At 41.8% G+C, this 27,584-nt stretch overlaps 3 protein-coding genes across 4 annotated transcripts; 1 reads left to right on the forward strand and 2 right to left on the reverse strand.

The window, feature by feature from the left end:
- Positions 1-693: 693 nt before the first annotated feature.
- On the forward strand, positions 694-5,799 carry tmem54a (transmembrane protein 54a). The gene is made up of 6 exons (XM_070979130.1): positions 694-831; positions 2,929-3,125; positions 3,340-3,399; positions 3,690-3,887; positions 3,994-4,131; positions 5,520-5,799. Exons 1-6 carry the CDS (start codon positions 819-821, stop codon positions 5,655-5,657), a joined length of 744 nt encoding a protein of 247 aa, XP_070835231.1. The 5' UTR covers positions 694-818; the 3' UTR covers positions 5,658-5,799.
- Positions 5,800-6,013: 214 nt separating this feature from the next.
- LOC139342169 (probable histone deacetylase 1-B) lies at positions 6,014-11,216 on the reverse strand. Of its 2 annotated transcripts, none has more exons than XM_070979129.1 (14): positions 11,096-11,216; positions 10,273-10,385; positions 10,056-10,173; positions 9,885-9,959; positions 9,661-9,799; positions 9,358-9,499; positions 9,183-9,275; positions 8,981-9,089; positions 8,728-8,868; positions 8,392-8,500; positions 8,054-8,184; positions 7,804-7,956; positions 7,069-7,120; positions 6,014-6,986 (listed from the first exon to the last, which is right to left on the reverse strand). In XM_070979129.1, exons 1-14 carry the CDS (start codon positions 11,145-11,147, stop codon positions 6,959-6,961), a joined length of 1,455 nt encoding a protein of 484 aa, XP_070835230.1. In that variant the 5' UTR covers positions 11,148-11,216; the 3' UTR covers positions 6,014-6,958. The 2 variants fall into 2 exon arrangements, with proteins under 2 accessions (XP_070835230.1, XP_070835229.1); XM_070979128.1 differs by having other exon boundaries at positions 7,786-7,956; positions 11,096-11,213.
- A 1,140-nt stretch (positions 11,217-12,356) lies between these two features.
- Positions 12,357-26,133, reverse strand: lck (LCK proto-oncogene, Src family tyrosine kinase). The gene is made up of 13 exons (XM_070978855.1): positions 26,014-26,133; positions 24,089-24,201; positions 23,116-23,179; positions 22,381-22,471; positions 21,155-21,253; positions 20,905-21,008; positions 20,192-20,341; positions 19,949-20,101; positions 17,863-18,042; positions 15,658-15,734; positions 13,155-13,308; positions 12,778-12,909; positions 12,357-12,677 (listed from the first exon to the last, which is right to left on the reverse strand). Exons 2-13 carry the CDS (start codon positions 24,194-24,196, stop codon positions 12,481-12,483), a joined length of 1,509 nt encoding a protein of 502 aa, XP_070834956.1. The 5' UTR covers positions 24,197-24,201; positions 26,014-26,133; the 3' UTR covers positions 12,357-12,480.
- Positions 26,134-27,584: the final 1,451 nt, after the last annotated feature.

A 27,584-nucleotide genomic window follows, 5' to 3' on the forward strand; every position in this document is an offset into this window, starting at 1 on the left:
CCCCATTGCGAACCTCAGTGAGGGCCAACCACTCTAATTACTCCCCTAGCCCAGGTGTGCCATTAATAAGGTGCAGCTGCAGGAGGGACAGGTGCTGGCAATCAAGCTGATGAGGCTGACAGGCATTTAGCACCTATGATTAAAAACTAAGGAATCTGTGTATTTGGTTCATGTTCATGTCTTTGTTGAAACAGCTGAGGTACAAAGTAAATCTTCCCCATCCCCACTGATAGCTGCAGTGTATTATATTTGGTGGGACTATATTAAGGTATCGTCCTGGTTTTCTGTTCTTTAAAGACACAACTGTGTACGTAATGTCTCTTCTTTATAGCTTTATTTATGTGGAAACCAGGTCACATTTCCATTTTGAAAATACATAAGAATCAGCATGGCTAACTCTATGGACAAGTAACACTATAACTACTTATTTACTGGCTCAATACATTTGGAAAACAAACAACAGCAATTCCTCATAGGATGAAGTGATACCTGAAGTAAATGAACAAGGCTAGGTGCTCTAAAATCATGTCATGCCTGGTGAAACCCTCAGTGGATACAATAATTTTCTTATTTCTTGTTATCATTTCGAAGTATGGCTGCAGAGTTGCATGCGTTTCTAGCAGATAACCAGCTTTTCCCTCCCTGTGCCTGGGGGCGGAGCTCCCGCACAGGTAGGGAAGGCGACGTCTGTGCGTGCGCAGGTGAGCGGCAGGGAAGGAAGACAGCGACCCACCGAAAGCGGAGCGTCACAAAGCTGTTAGAAATGACTTTAATACAAGCTGCGTACTAACATGATCTAAGACGACATTGAATGCACCATGGTGAATTCAGGTAAGCTGGCTCTCGCGGGTGTAGTGGTAGAGTGAGTGAATACGTGAGCACTACAATGCGCGCTCAAGGTTTTAGGCGTGGTCTGCAGTTGTTAAAGGAGCTCCTACATTTTCTCGGTGCTTGACTGACAGAACTCAATGTGATATATATCTTGTGTTGGTTTCTGTCAGCGAAATCGTGTTGTGAAGCCGCACAAAGGTGAAGTCTAGTTTCTTTGAAGTTTCACCAAAATCCAAGTGAACCTTTTTTGGTGTAGCCGCTGCATGGGCTCGCCTAGTATTCATGGTTATGAGCTGTTGATAGGTCAAATGTAGACACACGGTACAGTAAGGGTCCCACGCTAGTATTATTGTTATTATTATTATCATTATCATTATTATTATTATTATTAGTAGTAGTAGTAGTAGTAGTAGTAGTAGTCGTAGTAGTAGTAGTAGTGAATCTGAAGAAAGTAAAAGTATCAGACATCACCATTAGAACGAGATAGACATGCTGTCCCTGTCAGAAAATATAAAATCACATTAGAATGTAAGAGTGTGGTGTCTATACATTCTATGGCTGCAAGTAAGGATTATTTTCATTTTTAATTATTTTCTTGATTAATCAATTGGGTGTTTGGTCTATAATATGTTGGAAAGGTCCCAAGATGACATCCTCAAATGTCTTGCTTTGTTTGGAAATAAAGGAATATTCCGCTCACTGTCATAGAGGAGTAAAGAAACTAGAAAAAGATCCACATTTAAGACACTTCAATATGAGACATTAAAAAAAAACCCTCAAACTGATTATTGCTTATCAAATAGTTGGTGATGGATTAATTGTTGCATCTCTATTCACTACATGAATATGTTCAGTATTGTGTTATAGTGTCTTTGTTAGGGTCTGTGCAGGACAATAACAACATGTGATTATGTGTACTTGAATGGCAGCAAACATTACATTACGAACAATATTATGACCAAAAACATGGCAAGTTTTTCCACAGCACTGCGTTAAAGGCTTGCATAAGACGAGCCAGTGGCAGGTCTCTGTTTCTACCTGATCCCCTTAGGCCAGGTAACTGTGGTGCTGAATGTTTGTACACCCCACCCAAAGCTTTGTCCTGCTTGGTTCAGGAGGGGCTTCACACAGGCTTTATGACTGGGGGGTTCACCTTAACTCAGAGGAAGGCACAAAATAATGCAACAAAATGCTCCCAGACCCTTTCTCTGTACTATCACCATAGCTGCAGCATTTTGCAGCGTGCAGAGGATGAGATCTCCTCTGCAGGGGTCGGGGATAACTGTGGTAACTGCCGTCTTCTCGAGCGCTGTGACGACGTGTTAGCCACCGACCAGCTTCCTTTTTGGCTTTGCTCAAACCACAAGTCAGCTCTCTCACAAGCTCTCGGTGTGCTGTAGTTCAGATCACATTTCATACACTTTGAGCACACATAATTTCATCTTGTGTACTATTATGCTTCTTGTCAACAACACATACTGATGCACACACGCAGCTGGTATTTACATACCCTGACACTGGGATCAGAGACGCGTCAGTCTGACAACATGGACGGCTGCAATGTAGCATAATGGATTAGTTGTTTATCTTTCATTTTGGCAGAGGTCACAGCGTGCAAGACTTAGTTAAAATAACATCGTTCTTCTTCCTCTGCAGTGAGGAAGAAGTGGGCTATTCAGATCCTTTACTGAAGGAGAGTAAAAGTACTACACTGGAAATGTCACTGAACTAAAAGTAAAGAAGTATAAGCAGGGAAATGTACTTCTTCTACTTCTACGATTATCAGAGTAGTTGCCATTTCATCTTCTGTCAGTCAGCTAATTGATTGACCGACTAGTTGTTTCAGCTGTACCAGTTTAATTTGTAACAAACATCATATTTTATACATTCATTTTTTGTGTGTAAAAATCAGCTTGTAAAATAAATTGTAACTGAAACTGTTAGATACATGTAGAGAAGTAAAAAGTACACTGTTCCCCACTGAGATGTGGTGGAGTAGAACTATAAACTCAAGTAAAGTACAAGTAACTCAAATTTATACTGAAGTACAGTATTTGTGTAAATGTACTTAGTTACATTCCACCGCTGCTCCTCCAGGAATATGCTGTGCCAGCCTCAAGGACAACAAAGCCCTGATGAAGATGGGGCTGGCGCTGGTGTTGGTGGGCCACGTCAACTTTCTTCTTGGGGCCCTGGTGCACGGCGCGGTGCTCAGGCACATCACCGTGCACGCTCTGGCCCGGACCATGGTGTACGCCATCTCAAATGTCATCGCCATCGTGGCGGGCTTGGTGGTAAGCGGTGGGATATGCACATAAAGATCTTTGATATTAAGCTAGCTGCTGCCTCACTAAGCTGATGGAATATTTTTGCTGGCTGCTGGAAACTCCATAAACTCCATATCTGATCGTAATGCAGTTTATACTTTCATGTTCAAATAGCACCATTTGGAGTAGTAATATTGTGTAATTTATCAGTGAATGAATGAGCTGTCTTTTTGCCCTTTAGGGAATCATTAGTGGAGTAACGGCCATTGTCCTGTCCAAAAACAAGAAAAACAGGATCCTGGTAAATACTGCTCCCCTCTCCCTCCTCCATTCAGCCCTTGTTAGAACTTGCCCTTTGTGTTCTGGGTGAGTGTATGTGTGTATGATACACACACGACACAGAAGATGATAGCTATTTAAATAGGTAACACACATGTACATGCAAATATGGAATTCATTCAAATTTTGGAGCCTGTTATTTCTGTAGTGCTTCCCTCCTGCAGCTGCTAACTGAAAAGCATGTGAAATGTCTACTCGATTAAAGGCTGTGCTTTCACTTACTGACATACTCATGTCATTTTGTCCTTGCAGAAGTGGGTCCTGTTGGTCTTCAGCTTCCTGTCAGGTCTCTTGGCTCTTGCCTCCAGCCTGGCTTTGTCAGTTTCAATAGTGACAGCCATTATTCACAAAGGTTGGAGCCTGCTAACGCACTGCAAGTTTTCCGATAATGACGTCAGCCCCTCTTCCAGCATCACATACGAATGCCCCTTTGACCCCACCCGTATCTATGTAAGTGGAATATAAACGCTTGTCCATCAGCTGTTTGGATATCCAGCTGAAGAAAAGACGAGTTTATTCATCAGAGTTTTGTGCTGCGGTCTTGTTTGTCGTCCAGGGGACCACACTCATCCTGTGGGTGCCTCTTATCTTCATGTCCGTGGTGGAAATGGTGTTCTCCTTCCGCTGCTTTGCCGTCTGCACTTCGTTCCTTTACCTCTGTCCATGCAGGAGGAGGCCGATCCGGGCTAAGAGGGTAAGATCACTGACTCTGCTGGACCTGCATTATTTGTGTTTGTGTGCAAGAGCGTCAATTGCTGTTATCTTACCGTGTCACATACAGTAGATCACTTCAGACAGTTGCTTTTTGGATAATGAGAAAAATGTTTTTAGCATAAATGCTAACGGTGCAGTGATGTAGACGTGAGAAATCCATACCGCCAAAGGGACAAATAGTACGTTTTAACCTTGATTTGCTGAAGGAGAAGTGTATATTTTTACAAGAGAAATCAGCACTTTCCTGCCTGGCTGTGACATCAGAACGATGCACTGTACTGTCCTGTTTGAGGTCACACATGAAGGCCTTCAAAACGGCAAACAAATAATTCAGTTGTTATGTAACGCTTGGAAGGCTTAGTAGAAGCTTAGCAGCAATAAAACAGTAATCAAGCCAATGTTTTAACATCAAACTACTCTAACTTCATTAGTTCCACAAATAGCAATGTCAACACTGAATTTAATACAGACACACAGAAGCCAGGGGTGAAGACCTGCTGACAAGGCAAACTTAAGCAGAGCAGTGTGCTAACTGTGATCCTCACCTCACACTGCCTGCGCACAATCACATGGCCTGATCCTGAAAGTGAAGTCAAAGTGTTAAACTGAAAAAAAAAAAAAAAAAAACCTGGCTCAGTTTCTTCACTATGATGAACATTTGGTTCTCACCAATGCATCGAAAATACTCAAATGTTCTCATGTATTCGTTGTTATTTGTTACCAACATCGCAGTAAGATGAAAATACTCATTTCAAACACAAAGTGAATTTGCTGAAGTGTTCAGTCTGAGAAACACATTATGTCGTCATCTGGACTGACACAGATCAAGTTTTTACACAGGAAGGCAGCTTTGTGGTCAAATGTTCAGTCTCCATGTTCAAAAATTATTGTATAAAATATGCATTGAATTCAAAAAGTAAACACTCCGATATGACACGTAGCCCAGCACTGACACAGGCAGTCTGTACTTTAGAAGTCATTTTCATTCTTGTCACAGTCGTCATACAAATGGAGTGAAATCGCTGATGAAATCTGTCTGTCTAGAATGTCCCAGCAGGTTTTGACAGGTTATTACATGCATAAGCATTAAGATCTCTAAAGGTACCCCACACTATTACTGTATATCTGAGGAAACCGTTAGACCTGGTGGCTAAATTTCAAGCAGTTTATTAGATTTTGTACTTTAGCTTTCTGTATAGATTGAAGGAATTGACTGCAATTTGGTCTTTACCCTATCTTCTCATTATCTTCACGAATAACGTTTGCAATGTAGGACAGCATGTGGTGCGTGCTCAACTTATTGGAGCAGTCAGCTCCTGAATGCAAGTTAGCTTCTCTTAAATAAAAGTCCAATTCATGTTGTTTCAGGTGCGTATTCAGAGAGCTGTTGAAACTTCATCGTTGCCTCCAGCACCAGATCCAGAGACCGAAACCACAGCCGAGCCTGCGGAGCAGGACGATCTGCTGGACAGCGTGAGCGCAGTGGAGCAGAGCGAATGGCTCTGAAGCAGCTCAACCTTACTGCAAAGGTTGCAAACTGCTGGCTTTGACTAAAACACAACTTCATCTGTGAAATTGTCACAGTGTGTCTGTTACACATTAAATGTCTGAAGGCATTTGTGGGACTCAAGCCAGCTAAAGCATTGGCGTTTTATGTCCCTCTTTATCAAAAGGACTTTTGTTTTTTTTAAATACTGCTCTTGGTTTTGTCAGATTTTGTATTTACTACTGTTGCCCTGAAAATAGTTGTAACTTGTATCTTGATATTAAAATGTTCTTTATAAAGTATTGAATTGTCAATAATTCATCCCAGACATGACATTTTATCATCTTATCCTGAAAAACTTACAAAATAAAGATACTGAACTTTTTCGGGTAGATTTTATTGCTGTTGAAAGTGTGGTCAGCACAAACTGGGGTCTGTCAGATTTAAATGACATTTGTAAGCTCTCTTGTGGAACACTATTATTCACGTCTCAGAATACAAATATATATATACAACAACTGAGTTCTGGCATTTGTTTGCCTCCCACATTACACTGAGTGCTGCTGGACATTCAAGTCCACATTTCAGTGGACTCTTAAGCCTGAAGGCAGCAATCATGTGAGAGGACTCAAACAGTTTCAATATCGTGATGAAGGGGTCCAGGAAATTTGCCAAAGAAGATGTCAATGCGTCAGTGAAGGGCACATACTAAATTACATTTTAAAATAGAAGACTGTAATGTACTTACACTATGACATGTAAAAAGGTATTCAGGTAAATACACTACCCTCTTAGCCACTCTTGGAGACCTTAAACAGGCAAGACCAGTGACACGAATGTATTACTGAAAAGTATCTATTGTATAAACATGCTTCCACTACATATTCAAAGACACAAGACAAAAGTGGGACTGAAAGACAAACCAGAGTAGCCAAAATATCTATGATTTAAATAAATTAAATCCATCAGATATATAAAAGCATACATGTACTAAGCCATTTTACAGAGTTGCTTCACGAGGGAAAAGCAAATATCATAGCATAAAAAAGATTAAAGATTTAAAAAAAAGAGAGAGAAAGCATACAAAAAACAATATTCAAAAACACTGACTTGAGTCCATAAACAGCAAGGTTGTAAAGGTGTCCTAGAAAAAAATCATTTTACGATCCCCGTCCCTTTTTGAGGGAGTGGGGTCTCATTACAAAGGAATAGTCCTTCATGGAGTTCCACAGCAGCAGCCTGGAAAGATGATTCATCCAAAACGTTTGCTGTCGATCCGCCCCGATCAGCTGCAAATTGGCATCAGTGGCTGCTGAGGACCTCAAGGTGTCTTGGATTCTTCTTTAGGCCTAAAGGACCCAAAGTAAGGATAAGATGAATGCTCCCCACAACCCACTTCCTGGACAACATGGTAATCAAGTGTTTTCTCACTTTGAGGTGTCCATCTTCTCCTCTTCTGGCACCTTGTCTTCTTCTTTGACTTCTAGAAAAGAAAGAAAAGACTAGAACTATCGCCTCGCAGTTGTGCGCCTCCGCCAACCAGTCGGGTTGCAGTTTACATCATGTCTGTCCAGACTCTTATGCAGTGAAGACTTCAAAGGAATTTAATAAAAAGGTATGAAGTGTCTTTTTTGATGAAATGGAAGTTATCTCTATATTGACATGTACGACTCCAGTGATTGCAGTCAAATTCCTTGTTTGTGTTCACATGCTCGGCCAATAAAGCTGATTCTGATCGAACTTGTAGCCATGACAGAGGACAACCAGCACAGTTTCAAAGTGGCCACCTAAGATCAGTGTCTGACCAAATGTGAAATATGGCCACAATCTGCTGCTGTTCTGTTCCTGAATCCTGTTGAATAATGGTGAGACAAAATGTTTCTGCAGAACGTGATGATGTCACCTTTTAGATATAAAACGTCACTTCATTTTATATCGCGTTCATGAGAATGGGACAGACAGATGTATAGTACAGACAGACTGACCACCTGAGGCATAAAAATAAAGAAATAATATTCATGGCTGTCACAGTAACAGCCTTTGTATCATACAGGATGATCTGACGGAACACATTAACCAATAAAATCTCTTTATGTTCCAAGATGACATGAGTAAGATGTGATGAAAATGAAAAAAATGAATAGATACCTTTTGTTTCCTCCTCACCTTTCTTCTCCTTTTCTTCTCCCTCTTTCTCTCCCTCAGTTTTGGCTCTCTTGACTTTCTTGAAGTTGGCTGCATTTCTGCGGCCTCCTTCGCCTTCATCCTCCGAGTCAGAGAACTCCTCCTCGCACGCTATCCTCTTGTCATGAGCGCGGACTGAGCATTAGCAGAGGACAGGGTTAGATTAAACCTCTGGTTTAAATCTCTTCTGGTTCGGAGGGTTAGCTGAAGGTGCTTTGGGAGAGGTTCTTACTGGAGATGCGTTTGTTGGGGTCATCCTCCTCCTCATCTCCGCTGTCCTCCTGGACAGCATCCTCTGGGATGGCCTGCATCTGAACTCCCGGGGCGTGGGGCAGCATACGCAGGTTCTCAAACAAGCGCTGCCTGCAAGACGGAATGCAGGTTGAACATACTGAGCACAACAAACATGAGACATGAAGCTACACCTGTGATACAGCCGCGCTCTCAGCTTTTCAATCACAACACAAGAAACGTATGAAAGCTGACTGAGATGATGCTGTTCAATGTGCATTACGCCACTTGACATTTCATGAACCATATGCAGGAAAAAACTGAACGGGATGCACTCACTTGATCTTCTCCAGGTAGTCGTTGGTGTTCTGATTGGTCATGTTCGAGGGGCTGATGTGCAGCTTGAAGTCTGGTCCGAAGTATTCAAAGTAGTCGTTGTATGGGAGCTCTGTCGAGTGGAGTGAAGATTTACACAACTTATTTATCGGATCACTAGCTACTGTTCTTCTCTTTTCACCTCCTGTTACTAACTGCAAACAACAGATTCAAAATGCTGTGCATGCTTTAAGAAGACTCGAGGAGGCCATCTGAGCAGTTCACTGAAAAGACTACAGTTACCTTTAAACTCACTATGCTGTTATCTTGTGTGGAAAAAACATTGCTACCAAAGCTCACCATTGGGGATGGAGGTATCAAGGGCTACAGCAGTCTCATACGTCCAGCAGCGTGCCACATTACGGATGGTGTAGCCTCCTCCACCCAGCATTAGCAGCGGCAGGTTGAAACTCCTCATGTACTCCACACACTTGGCATGGCCTGAGCAAAAAATGTGGGAAAATATTAAATTAGGAGAAAATTGTTTGGCTTCTCAAGACACTTGCAGACCTCTTCGCTCAGAGCCATCAGATGAGATGTTTCCTTAACTTACCTTTAATGGTGAGGTTAAAGCATCCAAGCCTGTCTCCAGACAGAGAATCAGCTCCACACTGCAGAACCACTGCACTGGGTTGGTACATCTCCATCACCTTGGCCATGATCTACACAACAACAACATCTCTCAAATACTTCTGTCCATCAAGGGAGATCACACTACAAAAACATCAGAGTCAACAAAGCTTTTATTTACTCACAGGTTTGAATATGGCTTCATACGACTCATCGTCAATCCCATCCCTCAGTGGGTAATTCACAGCGTAGTATTTACCCTTCCCAGCACCGATGTCCTGCAGAGCGCAAAGCAGATGTCAACTGACTGTATGACTATGATGATGTGACGTCAATCTGTCCAATCATTTCAAGTCTTACCCTCAGGTCGCCTGTACCAGGGAAGTACTCTCCGTACTTGTGGAAGGAAACTGTCATAACACGGTCCGTGGTGTAGAAGGCCTCCTCCACACCGTCCCCATGATGGATGTCAATGTCTATGTACAGAACTCTCTGGTGGTATCTGGAAAAAGGGGAAATATGCTTTAGACATTTGCCACTTTATGAAAACAAACATGCCTGTCTGGGAGAACCAGTGGACCCTAAGCTCACTATCAGTTTGAACGACATTTGATCAACCACACAGACATGTAAAACAAGCCATGACAGAGCTGTTGTACTCACTTCAATAATTCCAGAATAGCCAGTACAATGTCGTTGACGTAGCAAAACCCTGAGGCCTCAGACTTCTTGGCGTGATGCAGGCCTCCAGCCCAGTTGATAGCAATGTCTGTCTGCTGTTTGTTCAACTTCACTGCACCAGCTGCAGCACAACAAGGAGGAGAGAATTAACAGCCTGCTTACACGGATTTTAACTGAATACTGGTGTAATCATGGCGTACACTTACCTACGGAGCCTCCTCCTGAGAGCTGGCAGAACTCAAATAAACCATCAAACACCGGACAGTCCTCTCCCACATTAACTGCAAAGCAAGGACAGAAATAATGTGAATATTTCTATTGCTCCTATCGAAACCGTCAGTTCAATGAACAGAAATAAAACACTTCACCAAACTCACATCTCTGCATCTGTTTGCTGTACTCTGACATGTTGTCCGGTCGAATCGAACGCAGGAATTTGATGTAGTCGTCACTGTGGTACTTGGTCATCTCCTCTCCGCTGGCTTTGTGCGGACGCTGAAACACAGAGGACAGATCAGTTCCTGTGACACACCAGAAAGGCTAAGGAAGTCCAGCATTTTGACTAGGAAGTGCTGTTACTGTAGTTTAACGTACATATATCTCCATCTTTCTGTAGAGGCCATAGTTGAGCAACAGGTTGTGAGTCATGCGGATTCGGTGGGGCTTCATGGGGTGCCCCTGACCATAGTAATAATTTCCAACATCACCTGAAATGTGAACAAATTAAACAAAGTTGCATTATTTGTTTACAATGCATGCAAACTAAACAACTGTAAACACGAACTTAAGAGCAAACACAACACGTTTCGGTGCAGAACAAATTAATATACTGAAAAGGGTAATGAAGAAATTCAAAAACGCCGTCTTGTATATGTGTTATGATCCCGCAACCGGACCTCTCACTTCAAATGCAGTTGCCTCGATGAAACTATGCAAACTACCAAGCTGCCCCGATCAGGGTGCCGCTTTATTACTCACCGTGAGTAATGTCGACCTATTTGGCGTTTGAAGGCAGCAAGATGAGCCATTTTAATGTTAGCTTAGTGTTGGCGTTAATTGCGGTGACAACGAAGTCCTCACATCTCCTTTGTTAGCTCTCTAGCTAGTAATGGTAACTGATCTACATAAAGTACTAATATCGGGTAGATAAACGCCTAAAATAGTATTTTAAGGGCATCCTGTGTATTTAAGGAAACTGAGCAGACACTATTAGCATTAATACCCTGTGTAAACTCAGAGACACTGCGTTTGACTGAGATGAAGAGAGCCGTCTGCTACTCAAGCTAGCTAGGTTAACGTTAGCTAACGTGCCAGGTTAGCATGAGGTGAAATAAACTGCAACCTTTGTTTGAGCAAAGTGGCGGATTTCACTCAGTAATGCGTCCTTTGACTAAAGCGCAGACACACAAGTACTCACCGTCATAGTAGTAGCAAACTTTTTTCTTTGTTCCTTGGGAAGTAAGCGCCATTTTAGTGCTCTTTGGCTGGCTTTCACCGCTCACCGCAGCATACAACAGCGACAAGAGGCGGATAGTTTGTATCACGTCCAATCAATGGGGTGTAATGTTCGCTGTTTTCAACAGGGGGCGACAGAGCGACAGTCTGTGTCACCATGTGTGGTGTGACGGTGTGCTGTAAGTCCACTACTTTTTGAAAAGTGAAGAAGCAATACCACAATGTTAGAGCTGAAGGCCTGCATTCAAAAAGTAATTCAAACATAAGGACAGAAGTGTTATCAAAATGAGCTCAAAGCAGTCTCATTATGCAGCCAATGGCTCCTGCAGAAGTACACTTTATAGTGTTTTTGAACTATAATGGATGCATTAATGCATGATTTTAATAATGCAGCTGGTGAAGTGGGAGTTATTTGTACCCAGTTCGTGTAACATCACTGATTGGTTGTTTAATCTTTGGTGATGCATCATATTTAATATGTTCATAGGTTTTGCATATAACACATTAGAGTAAGTAACCCCAACCATCAAATAAATATGGTGTGGTGAAAGGCATCAAATGTGCCTCTAAAATGTGGTGTAATGTAAGCGAAAGGTTGAATGAAAAAGTAAAATAGTAGAACTCATGAACAGCACAGGTACCTCAGTGTTGGAGTAACTGTACCTAGTTACATTTCAAAACTGCTGCTGCTGATCATATGTACAATTTGGAGTGGCTGACATATTTATTTATTTCAATAGAGCTGTAGAATATGTTGCCAACAGCACATGCCATCAGAACCATGATTTAATTTGACAAACTTCCTCAAATGCACAAATAAAACTTCTTGTACATTATGAAACATATGACACAGTATTCTCTGGCCGATGGTGCTTCGTTTTAGGTCAAGTGCGATGGGTTTTGCTTTACTTGCTGTAACATCAGACAACATCCATTTTACTGTAAATAAAACAATTAGAAAACATTTATTAAACTGTAGCGGTAAAACACAGCTGAAGCAGTTTGACAGTATTTACATGTTAATAATGAGCACCAGGAGAGCAGCTACTTATTCGGCTACATCAGTCCCCAGTCTATTCAAGCAGCACGGTGATCACTCTCCTTGCTGCTGTTGGCGCTGCAGTAATCCAGCTGTTACAAGAGTTTCAGGTTCACGGTTCCACACATATTTGCTGCAGAAACAAAGTACTTCTCAGCATGTACCCTATCAATATAAAGGCATGAACTCTTCAAAATAATATTAGTAATAATAATGATAATAATAAAACCCAGCATCCACCTTCACAGGCTGTGCCTTTAGTTTGAGTACATCTATCGTATGTCTGTATGTCTTTCGGCCCATCAGGGTTATTCCTGGTACTGCCTCTCTGTGGCAGTGAAGAAATCCTCCAGAACACTCCTCAGGTACTCGAAGGTGGGCCTGTCGTCTGGGTTTTCCCGCCAGCACAGACACATGATGTTATAAAGCCCATCTGGACAGTTTTCTGGCTTTGGCATTCTGTAGTTCCGCTCCAGGTTCTGGATTACCTCTGGGTTGGACATACCTGAACAAAAGGTCAAATGTAGGATCAATCCATATGATGTTCTCAAAAAAAAAATACTGTGATTAGATGAACCAGCAGAGTTAAGTGAATGAGTATTTACCAGGGTAAGGTATGCGTCCATATGTCACTATTTCTGTCAGCAGGATCCCAAATGACCACACATCCGATTTTATAGAGAAGGTGCCGTAGTTGATAGCCTCTGGCGCAGTCCATTTGATGGGGAACTTTGCACCTTTGAACACAGGAGGCGGACAAAAAAGCATGAACACTTGGTGGAGCTACTGCACAGATTTTCACCACATTTTCACTCTGTGTGATTCCATTTGAAATCTTCCCTTGTCTTATCCAGAAGAAGTAAAAAAAAAACATTAAATTGAAACAAATAATAATCTATGAGAGACATTATTTAGCCTGAAAAAAAGTGACATGGGCTCAAAAGAAGATGCGATGTAAGTGATCTCTGCAAGGCCTCGTTACCTTCTCTTGCTGTGTATTCGTTGTCCTCGATCAGTCTTGCCAGCCCAAAGTCGGCAATCTTACAGATGAGTTCATGAGACACCAGGATGTTGGCGGCTCTCAGGTCTCGATGAATGTAATTTTTCTCCTCAATAAAGGCCATGCCATCGGCCACCTGCAGGGGACAGCACATTATTAGACAAACCCTGTGTCTGTTTGGTCAAGCATGAAACGGATGACAGTGAGGGACCTGTGTGTGATTTAGTATTATGTAATATTTGTTTGTGTTGGACGGATGAACAGAAAGTTTCCCAAACCTGGGAGTTTACCACTTCCCCAGGTCAATTTGCTATACCCTTTACCTTTGTACTCCACCCACATGCTCCACCCAGGTGCATGGCTGTGGTTGCTCTATTTCCTGATACTTACAGCTACAGCCCTGCCTTCACCTCGCTGACAGACTGGCTGATTATTCTAGTGGCAGAGTTTACAATTCAATGAAATACTACATGAGTCATTTCCTCGTAGGCAGTCTTCAGAGGGGAACTGATACAACAACTAATGCACGAGGCATTTGGTTTGTGAGGTATTTAAGGTAAAATCTGATGATTTCTACAGAACTCTCCACCCACAATTAATAGTCATCAGTATCATTCGTGTGTGTGTGTTCAAATATGTAACTGTCTGTTTTTCTGTGTCAGTTGTGCACATTTCAGACATAAGAATCTGCCACATAGGTCTGACTGGCCCTGGGGTCTTGTCAGAAACGTGAGATATACGTGTTTTGTGGGATGTGTGTTTCATAAACTTCTACCGTTGTCATGACTTCCCTCTCAGGGAATGTAACACCTCTTTACCCTACACCCCTTTCATTTGATTGTGGTATGAATCAAAGTAAAACTTTGAACCACTGTTTTGCATTCATTAAATTATTTATCTGCTTTACTCTCTTATACTCTCCTCTCATTCATTTGAGTAAAATCTCATGTTCTTTTGATAATCTACATGCACATACACTTAAAGCTTAACATGTAAAGATCTGGACACTCTCTTAAGGTCATTCTTTATTTGAATTTTCATGGTCTATCACATGATGGTTAATCTCTATAAACCATTCAGTGTGTGTGGAGAGCAAAAGAAGTGGAAAGTGTTGGCTGAAATACGTCGGAACCCACCAGCAAATGTCTCATGATGATTTGGCCTTTTCTTGCTTTTTTTTTTTTTTTTAAATGTATCTGCATATATGCAGATATCTGTTTTTTGGGATTAGATGAAATGTCGAGTTGTTGTCCTCTTTATACTTGTTGCTTATTGGACTGTAAATCTTGGCTTGGCTATCTGTTATCTGGATATTCACTGGCTATACCGGATGCCCCAAAACATTGGCTGTTGCCCCCAGATGGTAAGAAGATCGCCGATGGGTTCTGACATTGCATGACGATGATGAGTTACCTGCTTAGCGCTTTTGCCACAAATGCTATAGGTGCATGACGACTGTATATTTCTGTAAAATATGTTCACCACAAACCTCTGCATAAACTTCACCTCTGCACTGAGCTCTAAGGCGTCGGAGAATCTGCCTACTCCGGATGAAGAACCTTGCCTCTTGTTAAACTTCAGTCTGTCTTCCTGTGGTTGAATTTTCCATTCCCACAGCTAAGGCCTAAGTCAGAAAGTTCCCACACTGACATGTAACATTTGAAGAGGTAGATGTGGGCATGATTAGAGGCTGACATTTTGGGAAATACTCTTACTCACTTTCTTGCTGAGAGTCATAAGAAGATAGATACAGTTCTGCCTGTACACTAAGAACAAAACTGGAGCCTTTAGCCGGTTAGCTTTGCATAAAGATTGGAAACAGGGAGAAACAGCTAGCCTGTTTCCTCTGTCTCCAGTTTCTGTGCTAAGCTAAGCTAAGCTGAGCTAACTGTCTCCTTGCTGTAGCCTCATGTCATTATGACAGTGATATCAGTCTTCTAATCTAACTCTTGAGAAGAAAGTGTACTTTCCAAAATTCCAGACTATTCTTTTGACTTGCAGTCTATATATAAAAAAAATGTTCAAACAACTGGCTTAACGGACCAAATTAGGTATTAGTCAGGTTTTAAAATGTATATTCACAACATGGTCTGTACCTCATGGTTATCACATTTGCAGAGCTGTGGCGCAGTATCTTACCGTAGGTTAATACATGACGGCAAGATAAATTCAGAGACATTAAGTGGAAAATCACTATCATCAGTTTCAGGTTTTGTCACCTAGCCCTGATTTTATTATTTTAGCTGAGTCTGCATCTGGTGAGCACGTAGAAGATGTAGTGTGACGCCTGCACACACACCCATCCACCTCTGTTATTACAAGATTAGTGTTGAATGTGAGCTTCATTATAACAGTGGCCACTTTGCTGTCTATGGGGATCATGCTGAGAGAAAAGGGAGTGAAAGAAAGGGGATCTGGTTAATGGAGTGAAAGCAGTATAGACACAGAGGCACTGATTGTAAAGAAAAGAAAAGAGGTGTCTTGCCTGAGACGCCATGTCTATCAGAGTGTTCATGGGCAAGCTGCTTCCCTCCGTTGTTTTTAAGTAATCCACTAGGCTGCCTGTAAAAAGATAAGCACTCAGTCATGTTTTTATTGACTCACTTGCTGCTGCTAACTGATCTGAACAAAATGAATTTATTTCATAACTCATATCAAGCTCAGCAGGTGGACTCCAGCAACCTATTTCTGCAAATAAAAAAAAATGGGTAAACTAGGTTACCCCCATCAGTACATCATGAATACAACACATGCATACACTTGTGTACTGTGCTGTGTTTTAAGGTGCTGTGCACAGAAGATGACTTTTGTTTTCATTGGGAAACAACAGTCATGCTTTGTCCAGAAGACTAATGATATTTTCCTTGGTAAAAACACCACGATTCCCCATAGACATAAATAGACAGAGCTGGACCAGAATAGCAGTTCAAATCAGAGAACATAACACTGTGAGGAAGTACACGCAACATCAGTCAGGTTGATGCATAGTTTCTGACAGCAGACTCTGTGTTGAGTTTGATTAGCACAAAACAATACCTCTGCACGCCAGCCAACCAAGTCAAACCAAAGGAAATAGTTTAAGAGGAATGACTGTGCCAGGAAAGAGGAGGCCTTTGCTCCTCTGCTTAAGTCCGGAAGACTGCTTTTGAAGTCTGAGAGCCAGAGGAACGCTCTTTGTCAAGGTCACAAAGGGAATCTGGGATGACACGCCTGTTATTTTCCATCTTTGCTGTCTTCGATAATAAGTTAAAAAAAAAAAAAAAGGGACAGATTGAAAAGACGGGAACTCCGAGCCATCCTTTCTCTTGACAACAGAGGCGACAATTGTGTCCTGTCCACACGTGGATCCCAGACAAAGAGGCAGCCTCATGTAAAGCCACTGCTGGTGGTTTACAGGCCACACATACAAGACTATACAAAGGCACTCCATTCAATTCAGCTGTAAGGCAGCTGCTGTGTTTGTGACAGCATCTCTCTATGCATTTTGTTATTGTTCCTCCCAGTGAAAAAGAATTACAAGGACTTCTGAGGTTAAAATGGGACAGATGCTGGATCACTTCCATATGACTGCTGAATTTGGGCATCATAAACCGTTACTCGACATGGAGTTTGCAATATGGAAATATTTTATTACTTGTGTTTATGATTCGCAGTAAATTCACATGTATTTTGTTACGTAAGAAGGTACGCTGAACAAACTGGCATTGTTGAAGTTGTTTACTACCACAACCTCATAGTGTTCCAATATTTGTGCACATGTGTATGTGTCTGTGGATGCATGTGCTGAACGCAGACTCTGGAAAGAAGCCAGGTCTCATCAGGGCTGAACAATAACCCGGTGAATCACCCTCTCCTATTTTCACCCTTCGTCTTGGACCGGTCAGGAGAGACTTCCCCTCGGTGAGTAAACACCAGTTACCCGTCTGGTAGGGGCCATGAAAAGAAGCGAAAGTTCACGTTTGCTTTGAAACATTTTAGCACACAGCAGCAAATACAGGAGGTTCACGAGGAGAAGCTGAAAATAGCCTATCAGAAGGTGGGCCACTTCAGCAGAGCAGCATGCTTTGGAGACAAGGCTCATGACTTAAGCTCCTTTATTTAGGTTTGTTCGCACAGCTACACTCATTTGCAGTCACAGATGATCGCTGCACCGTGCTTGTCATATCATATGGTTTTATCAAACACAAATAAGAAGGCAGCTGTGGTTGATCAAAAAACTAATTCAACAGAGTCACTGAAGCAGAGCACTCGTCTGAAAACACTGTGACTCATGAAGAGAGTGAAACTCATGGGGCGGCCCAGTCTTTTGTTGAAGCCTGTGCTCTGGCACCCAGACACCGATAACAGATCGACATGTTTGATCCTGACTATAGAACACTTTCTTTGTCTATGCTCCAGGCACAGAGCTCCTGATGACACCATCTTTGGTGTTCAGGAGATTAATCAAGTGATTAAGGAAATGATCATTTCAGACAGGCTTAGACATATTTTAGGTGACTAAGCTGAGCTGAAAGGAGCACAGAAGGACTTCTTTTTAATTGATTGTCAATGAGCTTTCATTTCACGGAAACACCCTGGATCAAGGTTTTCCTTTTCTTTTGATGCCTTCTGTGATATCTGGAATCCCTTATTGATGCTTGGTGTTATTAGTAAAATGCCAGGCTGTGACACATAGAGTATTTCTACCCACCATTTTCCATGTACTCCGTGACAATATAGATCGGCTCCTGGGTAACAACAGCAAACAGGCGGACAAGGCGTGCATGCTGCAAGTTCTTCATCATGTTGGCCTCTGCCAGGAAGGCTTCCACCGACATTGTGCCCATCTTCAGGTTCTTAATTGCCACCTTCCTGTCATTATTGTAGACACCTGAAAATATACATGTAGACATCATTGGGTTTCTGAAAGGTACTTATTAAAACAAGGCGTATGCTAACAGTACTGTGAGGCTAAATGCTAAAACTGCTTTCCTAAGTTGCTCCCAACATGCTACCGTTAAGCAGGTACAGTTTCCATGTTGCACGGTAGTTGCGTGTTTTAGCATGCAAGGATTTGCTCAGTAACACTAAACACAAAGTACAGCTGATGCTGATGGGAATGTCATTAATTTTGCAGGTATTTAGTCATAACTCCAAGTATTTGGCTGATTGGAATTTCCACCTGATGATGTTGATAGAGGAAAAATTAAAGGATCACAAAAATGATTACAATCCATCTTGAGGGGAAATCAGCTTAGAGTCGCTCAGACATTTCGCTCAAAACCACAAATGTCAACCTCATGATGATGCGGACGAATAGTCAGGGGATCACATCATCTGTCAACCATAAACCAAAGTTTGTGTGATTGCATCTAGTGGCTGGTGAGATATTTCCCTAGATAAAGGAAAATTTTGACCTGCTGGTGTCATCCAAAGCCATTAGGAGTCATCCTTTGGGACCATCAACATAGATACCAGTTTTAATCATAATCCACATGACAGTTGTGTTGGTGCTGCAGTAGAGAGTCAACAGGGTTCATCTTCTGTTAATGTCTGTGCAAACTTTCATAGCAATCCATCTATTTGTTGCTGAGATATTTCTGTCTGATCCAAAGTGGTGGGCTGACCGGCATTGCCCTCCACAGAGCTATGCTGCTGGCATGACTGAACACATGAATTAGCATGCTGTAATTAATGTGCAAATAAACCAGGAGAGCTTTCATCTCACCTTGTAAGTATCATAAATGCAATTCTTATGTCATGGCCTGTGATCAGTTATGTGCTAAACTGACCTCAGTTGCACGTGACTTTCATGCAAACGGGATCTGATTCCAGCTGCGGTACACAAACACTCCTGTATATCATGTCAACCAAACCCACAGCCAACCAGTTTTATCTTCAGTCATCTCACACGCTCAGTATCTCACACCGTGCATGGAGCTCAGCAACACTGGGAACAAATTACAGCCACCATTCAAAGCACGCCTCCATCTCTTTTATCTACACTGGAAATATCCCAGCTATAAAAGATGGTTATCATGTATTTTCATGTTAACTCACAAGAATAATCTTTTCAAATGACTGTCACTCCCATCATTCAAATATGTCCAGTGTTTGGATGAGGATGAAGAAACAAACACAGAGCCCAGACTACACGCAAGAAGATACTGTAAATAGAGAGTGGCTGTGAAATGAGGACTAGTTCCACGGCTGGCAGTGTTTAGCTCTCTTACAGTGGTTTGCTTGGGATGTTGAATAGTGCTGGCAAATGTGGATGGAAAATAGTAAGGGGGTTGTGGCACAGATTATTTCAACTGCTACCCTTGTGATTAAAACATGCTGCCCTCTTGTTTAACTTAATACTCCACTATGACAATAGACATTCATGAAGTACTGTACAGAGACAATTCTTGCAATCTGTGAACTCAGCGGAAAGGTAGATTCATGCAGTTTGAGTGATGTTGCATAACAGGGATAATAACTCACGTCATTCTCCAGTTTACCAGCTCGTATACAAGCCTACAATTAAGGTCTGTGTTGAGGAAATGGTTCTGCATACACTGCAGAAAAACCCTGCTGAAAGGCTTTCTAGCAGACACAGTCAAACCCACAACTTGACCGAGCAACTGGGCTTCATGCATGTGATGTGTCTGTGCAAAATGATCCAAACTCGTACGTACAAAAATGGAAAATCCACACTTCAGTGACTGAATTTAAGTTAAGAAATCAATAATAACCCCACAACCAACACTTAACCTCCTCTCAGTCTTTTATTTTTCATCTTCTTGGTCACTCACCCATCCAGACTTCTCCAAACTGTCCTGCTCCAAGCCTGCGCTCCAGCTTCAGGGACTCACGGGGAATCTCCCACTCATCCTGCCACCAGGGCTTCTGCGGTGCCCGCGACTGACACGGCTTCATCAGCTTTGTGCATAACCCATCTGACTCGCCTGGTTGGCAGACAGAGAGAGAGGAGACAATGATTCAGATGAAGACCCCCATAGTGATCAGTAATCTTGAGCGATCCCTTCAAAACCCACGTGAGTGATGCTGGACAAGCTCCTTCAGCGAGTTAAAGGATATCTTGGCTGTGATGTAGAAGCCACCGTTGTCCATGTTGCGGATTCTGTAGTGCTTGACTCCTTCACCAGTGTTGTGGTCCAAGTCCCTGATTGATAAGGAGTATGACCCTGGAACAAAAAGGAAGCATAATCAAATGTGAAATGATGCAGATTTTGCTTCAAACATCTGAAAATGACAACTTAAACACTATGTGTTACATTTAAGCATCCTTAAATCAACAGTGCATTCATTTTAACAATGCAGGAGCCAACTTTACCAGCCTTAACATTGATTTTAGTATGAAGTTGACCAGATTTTGGTCTGCTTGACTGCTCTACAGTACAAAGAATATTGACTGGGGTTGGCACTCCATTGTTCGTGCTGCATTTCTTGGCATGATGGAAACAGACATGTGCAAGTCCCAACATTTTCAGCAAGAAAGCAAAACTGAAACTCAACAGACAAAGTGGGTTGAGAAACAGGAAGGGTTTGTGGGAAATGGGTCTGATTTTATGTAAGACTCAGCGATAGAGGATGCCAGTCATCTAATGCATTTTCTCACTTTGTATGCCAATTTAAAAATGCAACATGCAGCACCTTTGAGCAAATGTATCCAAGCATACTCATACACACTACAATAGATTATCATGTGTAGGCTGTATATGAGCCGGTGCTATGATGACCACTTCACCTGGGGTTGTCTCACTCTCTCGAATCAGGAAGGAGCCCAGCGTATTCCCAGGAGCAAGGAGGAGCCTCATGGCTTCGTTTCTAGAAATGTTCTTGAAGAACCACCTGCAGCAGAAACACACAACATGCTTCATACTTTGAGCTAACCACTTCCCTTCCCTCAGGAACACAGCATGCGCTATGTGAGAGGGTGTTGAGGTTGAGTGACATGGTGTTGAGAGCAGCATCATTTTGTTTGCAGCATGACGTACGGCTCAGTCTCCACTGTGGTCATTGCAACAAAGTTGTGCGGGATGTAACCTTGCTGGCCTGTGGTGAGAGACTCTGCCAAATACCACTCTGGATCATCCCTGGGTAGATGAAGAGACAGCAACGATAACAGTCAGTTTATGTATCTGTGATGCCTCATGACAGTCCAGATGTTCTAGGATGAGCATCTTTGTCTTTGTAATGTAAATGATAAGTGCATGAAATGAAGTGCATGACATTTACATTGTCTTACATATCAGCAGAAGAGACATGAGAGACTACAGAGAAAAGAGGCGTGCTCACCAGAAGCTATACACGATATACATCACATTTGTAAACCCTTGAAGGCGTGCAGGAGGAGCATTTCGAGTAAACCTCCACTGAACCCCTCCCACCTATGAAACTTTTGTCTTGCCATCAACCCACTAGATTTTGTGTCACTACATTTCTTTCACTTTAATGTTTAATTTTGTATTGCCAGAAAAAAAGTTGAGTTTAAAAAATAGTACAATCCACCTCAACAATAACAACAACAACGCGGCTGCGTGTAATCATAGAATGTGTAAAATCCTCTTCATGTCATTTTCAGCCAACCCCCCAAAATTTCCTGACATTACCAAGGACATGGCTTTATGGCCCTGAATGAAATGAGACTCCATTAGAGTTTGCTGAACCACCAAATAAAACCAAATAAGCCAGTCTCCTCTTCAGATATTTATAGAGCCAAAAACTAAAATAAAAAAGCCCATACATTTTTCTAATAGCTTGTCACCCATGAATTTTATAGCGAAACAAGCACACTGCAGATGTGTAAGCTCAGCACGTACCTTTATTTCCTGTATTTATATGTGTTATAGGAGTGCAGGTTTCCTCTTTCAGAACCCACCATGTAATCATGTGGCTAAACATGTCTGACATCTTGGCCTTTATTCAATAGTTGACAGCAACAAGTTTACGAGAAATATGGGGCAAGAGGTGGACTGAGATGCAACAAGTCATGTCAACCTCCCTAAGACACATATCATATATGATATGTGATATGTGTGAGCGTGTCTGCTGTGAGGATCCAGGATAGGTTTGTGGAGCTGTGAATGATAGCTGACAAGGATGCACAGGGTTTATCTTCCTAAATACATCGTTGTCCAACAGTATAATAGTCCAATAGTATGAAGGCTGCTTAGAATAATTCTTTTTAGCCAGCTTTACTGTGTGTTAACCAGCAGCTTACTTGTTGAGGATCTTGAGTTTGTCTCCCTTTTCAAAGCCCAGGTCACCGTCATGGTTGGGTTCATAGCTGTATATGGCCACCACCAGGTTGTCTGCAAGAGGAATATTGTGTTTCAGTTAAATGAAACATAGATGAAACACACTAGGGGCTGTTTTTACTCACAGATGTGACTGTTTAAATAGAGCGAAGGGTTATTTATGGAGAATATGATGGGTGCCCATTAGTGAGGTGCACAGAATCTTAAACCAATTCATACATGATTCCCCAAAACTGTATTTCCCCTGTGTGGCAAATGGAAATTTCCTGTTGGCATCAAATGGTTTTCTTTTGTTTTCCATGATTTCTGGAGTTAGCATATTTTGTTTCCAAAGGGAATACAACCCCACAAGGAGCTATGAAGAAACCCAACTTGCAATGATTTCCATTTTTCTTCAAGACAAAATGTAATACAGCACATAGAGGAAGATGATATGGGATACTGCAGGATGTGACGCCCCAGCCACAGCAAAAGCCGTGCAGAGGCTTTCTGGTGAGTTAGAGGTGTAATTGAATCCACCACAAAATAGTAAATAAAATTGAAATTGCTTTCTGTATGCAATGATTAGCAAAGGCTCTGCAACAGACCAACTATAAAGCAGACTCAATCTGAGTGATCACTCAGAAAGATTAGCCAAAGAGATATCAGATATTGCACAATCATTTTAGACACATTATTATATTAGATTATCTTGTCACCTGGTAATGGAGAAGTAGGAGGTGAATGCTGTGACGGCTGGAATGCAGTCAGCTGGTCTGTGTACTGGTGAGAGGGAAACAAGGTAAGACTTGCATTTCAAATTCAGCTTTTCAGAAAAAGCTTTGCACATTTCTGGTTTATCTTGTCGGTTAATCATCAGCAGTTTAGGTTTTTCTCCCAGACAAAATGTCTGGATGTATTGTGGCACACACAGGTGGTTTTCTCTTTTATTTCTAATCTAATGGTGCATCTAACTCTTGGAAAGGAAACAAGCAACATCGAGAGAATAATCGTGTTCCCGTTTAATCGCACACACAAAAGACGACTTCCCTCGCAGTTTTTCACTTTTCTGGACTCAAACACGCAGTAACAGATTGTAGTCCATAATTCCCTTTGCAATCAATGGTCCCATGATTTACACAGCATGAAAAGAATTGTGTGAGCACGTGTAATGTTCACACTTATGTCTATGGTCACTCACATTCAACCACACTAACAACCAAAACCCATTCATGTGAAGTTCACTTAAAGTTTTGGACGCTGTCTAAAACCTGAATAGAACAGAATGCGATCATTTGCTAATCCTTGTAGACATAAGCTCAACTGGAAACAGCACAAAGACAATATATTTAGCGCTTTACATCATCAACTTCATTGACTTTTGTAAATATCTGCTTATTCTAAATTTGATGCAGCAACATGTTTCAAACAAGTTGGGACAGGAGCGACAACAGACTGCGAAAGATGTGGAATGTTCCAAAAACACCTGTTTGGAACGTTCCACAGGTAAACAGGCTCATTGGTGACAGGTGATAGTGTCATGTCTGGTTATGAAAGGGACATCCTGGAAAGGCTCAGTCGTTCACAAGCGAGGATTCTGTTTCTATCTACAATTGACACATATGCATGTTCGTACACATAGACAAAACACAGATTCATGCCTGCACGTACAATATGCTCATAAACACTTACTGGATTGCATGACTGGGGAGCTATGGGACAGTTGCAGTGTTCACAGATTTCATCCAAGTTCTCGATCCATTCGTTGTCTGAATAGTCCGAACTGCAGTTACATCCCATCTTCCCTGCAATTTAGAGGTTCACGTCGTTTTTCAGAAGGTATGGTGGGGGCATTGAAGCGTTCATGAAATACCGATTACTCATTTTTTAATTGCAAAGATTCTCTGATGGAACATTTTCTTTTTGGCCGCCATCTTAGACAGCTATGGTGTCCCCAAATAAATGTCTCTTGAACAATTCAAGATGGTTCAAATTATGGACATTAAATGTCGCTAGCAAGCAGAACAATATTAAAAACAAATTAGACCTCTTTCGTGGTTGTATTTTTCATGGTTGCCTCCTGTCAGAGTGATGGATTCAAACAGGACGCACAAAATGTTTTCGTTTCCGAAAAGTGCTTGATTCGGAGCTGACTTAGGGCCTTGCCTCAAAATGGAGGCTCGACGGTGATTCGAGCTGGAAACTAAGAGCTTAACACCTGTAAAAATGTCCATTTCTGACACTCCTTTGACACCATATAAACATGCACACACCAGTCTAATAAAATCACATAAATCATTAGCAGAACTGGGACACACAAGTACATTTTCACTATCACTTCCAGCTTTGCAGATCGCAGGCCTTTATGTGTTGTAGCTGTAATTCAGACCTGAATAGCAGGCTCTGCAAAAGTCTACAAATTCTAATCTTGTATAATCCATCTATAATGTATAATGTTTTGTATTGTGTTTTACACTGGTGCCCTGTACGAGCTGGCTTGCTAAAGCTCACTTGGCTCCCATTGGACCACTCATGGAACAGGGTCAGTGGGCTAATCGCAGCAGACGTCTGTCCCAAAGGCTCAGAGCCGTGAGAAAAATCTGCAGTGGCCTGACCCGGCAATAACAACACACCACTGTACTGAGACCCCGAGGAGCGACTCACTGGAGGATCACCGGGGTTTGGAGAGTTTTGTTGAATGATCAGCACTCCTACGCCTGCTAGCCAGCACGCAGGGAGTCACACAAAGTCAGCATTTTCCATTGAGGGGCTACCCTCGTCTTTTTATGATCTGCAGCTGAAGGCCTTTCCAAACAAATACTGACGATTGTTATTGTTTGCAAAGTATTATGGGTATGTGGATTTTAAGTGTGGCCTGTAAGACATTTGTCTTGATGTGAGTGAAGCTTGTGAACTAATATGTTTTTTCAAAAGACACTGAGAATGCTATAAACCAAGAGAAAAACATTTACACTTTGAAAAAAAAAGACATTTTTATGGGGATTTTCTTGCCATTGTGCCAATTTCATAGTAGCAATTTGACATTTCACAATCAATTTTAGTGCTTCCCATGTGTGAAAGCTATGAATTTCTAAAACACACAACTATATATTTATATTGATATTTATATTAGATTTACTGATATTTATATTAGATTTTAAGACCAAACGTTGAAGATAGATTTAGAAGATCCAGTGCACGTTTTAGTAGAATTAAAAAGCGTTCTATTGTTCTAATGTGGTCCCATCTTCTTTGTAATACTGATTTTTATCAACAGTAACATAAGATGACACAAGCGGCCCTTGAATATGTCACCATCTTTTATGTTAAATCATACACAACACAAACAGAAACAAAATATGGACTTTATCTAATTGTCTATTAAGAGACAAGAGAAGATTAGTTCTGGGTGTGGACATGATTCTTCTGTGTACGTCAATTTTCAAAGTGCAATATATAAAAAAGTTAAAAGATCAAATCCCTTTAACAACTCGAAAAACCCTCTGACTTACAGAGCATATCTTACATAGCACATGATAATATTTCTGCCTCAGTCACAGTCTTTTCTTTCTCTATGTTCCATGTAACACTGAGAGAATCACAAATTCAAAACTCACCTCTTGAAATGTGAAATATCTCTTCAAGCGCCCGATAATATCAGATTTCAAGCACCGCCATAGAGACGTTCTTCGTTCAACAGTTCTTTTTGTCAGTTTAGCAGTTTTTGAGCTTTTCACCACGGGAGCCCGGGTGTAAAAGTGTCATCATCCGCTTCTCTTATTATAACTACCTCAATGCTGGGAGTGCTGATGTGTGTCTGTACACACACACACGCGCACAGGCACACAGTTCAGAGGAGAGTTTCCTGTCGTTGCAAGGTTGAGGGTTGCAGGCTTTGAGCAGGTGCTTTACCATGCAGCTGTGTGTGCGCAGGGGGGAAACGTTACAGGCTCCACGGTAAGGGGGTCAGGACAGCACCCCTCCCAAAGTGGGAACCAAGATGCGGATGTTCCAATACAGTTAGAAATGGAGGGTGGGGTTATATTTGTATATTTCTGTTCTACTTTTGTGTATAACATCTGTGAGCCTGTGACCTTTAAGGTGAGGAGCACCATCAATGTAAGGATGAGGCGGTGGTCCAAGGTTTTTCTTTTTGGTTTGTTTTTTTTTTACACTGCCAGAGGGTATTTGAGAAGATATGCGATTTCAAATAGGATCAGAATGATCCTGGCAGTATTATGATGAGTATTGTTATATTTAGAGTAATGGACCGTTAGCATAGGACCATTTTGGCAATTCTGGACAGTAGTGTTTCCTGTGTAGTGGTTTCAAGCTTCAGTATCAAGACAACAAGAAAGCAAGGCTATTTTCGTCGATTACGCATGTGGTTTGTGTCAGGTCTGCTTGTGGCCAGCAAACCATTTAAAAATAGACCTTGTTTTTTTTGTGCGGAAAAAATAGACAAAATTTATAAACAAATATGAGGCAAAAACAAAAATGCCACTGGGTGAATGACCCTCTCTCAAATTGTTATCTTAACCAAAGCTGGTTGTTGAGTGGGGTCCACATCATGGACACATTTAGCCCCGAGAGGAGACATGAACTATGAAGTCTCTCAGATTCCTAACACATGCTCAGCCTGTGCGCACATTTTCTACCTTTCAGACAGCTCTGCTGTGGGCCGCTTCTCTTGTGGTGAACGGCTGCTTCTACAGAGCATGCACTGGCAGGAAGTCAGTCCAAACAATACAGGAAGTGCACTGAAATATGTGCTTAGAAGACTGCCACAGAATAGATTAAGTGCAACTTGCGATAAAACCACCTCAGCTCACTCTTTTTCCGTTAAAGCACATAAGTTTGTAAATGTAGCAGGGTGGCTGACGTAGTGTCACTTTTCTGACACTCAGTGAAGTGCGTTGCAGAGCCTTTCACGGAGCTGATTTCAACAGGACAACTAGTAAATAAAAAGAAGCCTGTGCACATATATTGTATTTTATCTGTTTCTGATGGCACAGTCTTATCACACACACGTTCCTCCTCCTGGATCATCTGGCACATCACAAAGAGCCTCACCATCTTTGGAGCTCAGCCTTTGGCAGACCTTCTGAGCCATAAAGGGTGTTCCTAGTTCCCCTCGACCACAGTTGTCACTGCTTCCAAATGTGGTTGGAAATCACATTCTGTTACG

This window comes from Chaetodon trifascialis, chromosome 14 (genome assembly GCF_039877785.1).
Source record: "Chaetodon trifascialis isolate fChaTrf1 chromosome 14, fChaTrf1.hap1, whole genome shotgun sequence".
Taxonomy (NCBI): domain Eukaryota; kingdom Metazoa; phylum Chordata; class Actinopteri; order Chaetodontiformes; family Chaetodontidae; genus Chaetodon; species Chaetodon trifascialis.

Excerpts from the sequence above, each read along its gene's own strand:
- lck (XM_070978855.1), bottom strand. The coding sequence starts at position 24,196 with ATGGGATGTAACTGCAGTTCGGACTATTCAGACAACGAATGGATCGAG. Across the intron at positions 23,180-24,088 it reads CTCCCCAGTCATGCAATCCA|TACACAGACCAGCTGACTGC; the intron begins GTAAGTGTTTAT and ends CCCTCTCACCAG. Across the intron at positions 21,009-21,154 it reads ACCACAGTGGAGACTGAGCC|GTGGTTCTTCAAGAACATTT; the intron begins GTACGTCATGCT and ends TTTCTGCTGCAG.
- tmem54a (XM_070979130.1), top strand. Across the intron at positions 3,400-3,689 it reads ACAAGAAAAACAGGATCCTG|AAGTGGGTCCTGTTGGTCTT; the intron begins GTAAATACTGCT and ends TTGTCCTTGCAG. Across the intron at positions 4,132-5,519 it reads GGCCGATCCGGGCTAAGAGG|GTGCGTATTCAGAGAGCTGT; the intron begins GTAAGATCACTG and ends ATGTTGTTTCAG.
- LOC139342169 (XM_070979128.1), bottom strand. The coding sequence starts at position 11,147 with ATGGCGCTTACTTCCCAAGGAACAAAGAAAAAAGTTTGCTACTACTAT. Across the intron at positions 10,174-10,272 it reads ACAGAAAGATGGAGATATAT|CGTCCGCACAAAGCCAGCGG; the intron begins GTACGTTAAACT and ends TCTGTGTTTCAG. Across the intron at positions 6,987-7,068 it reads GAGAAGATGGACACCTCAAA|GCCTAAAGAAGAATCCAAGA; the intron begins GTGAGAAAACAC and ends TGGGTCCTTTAG.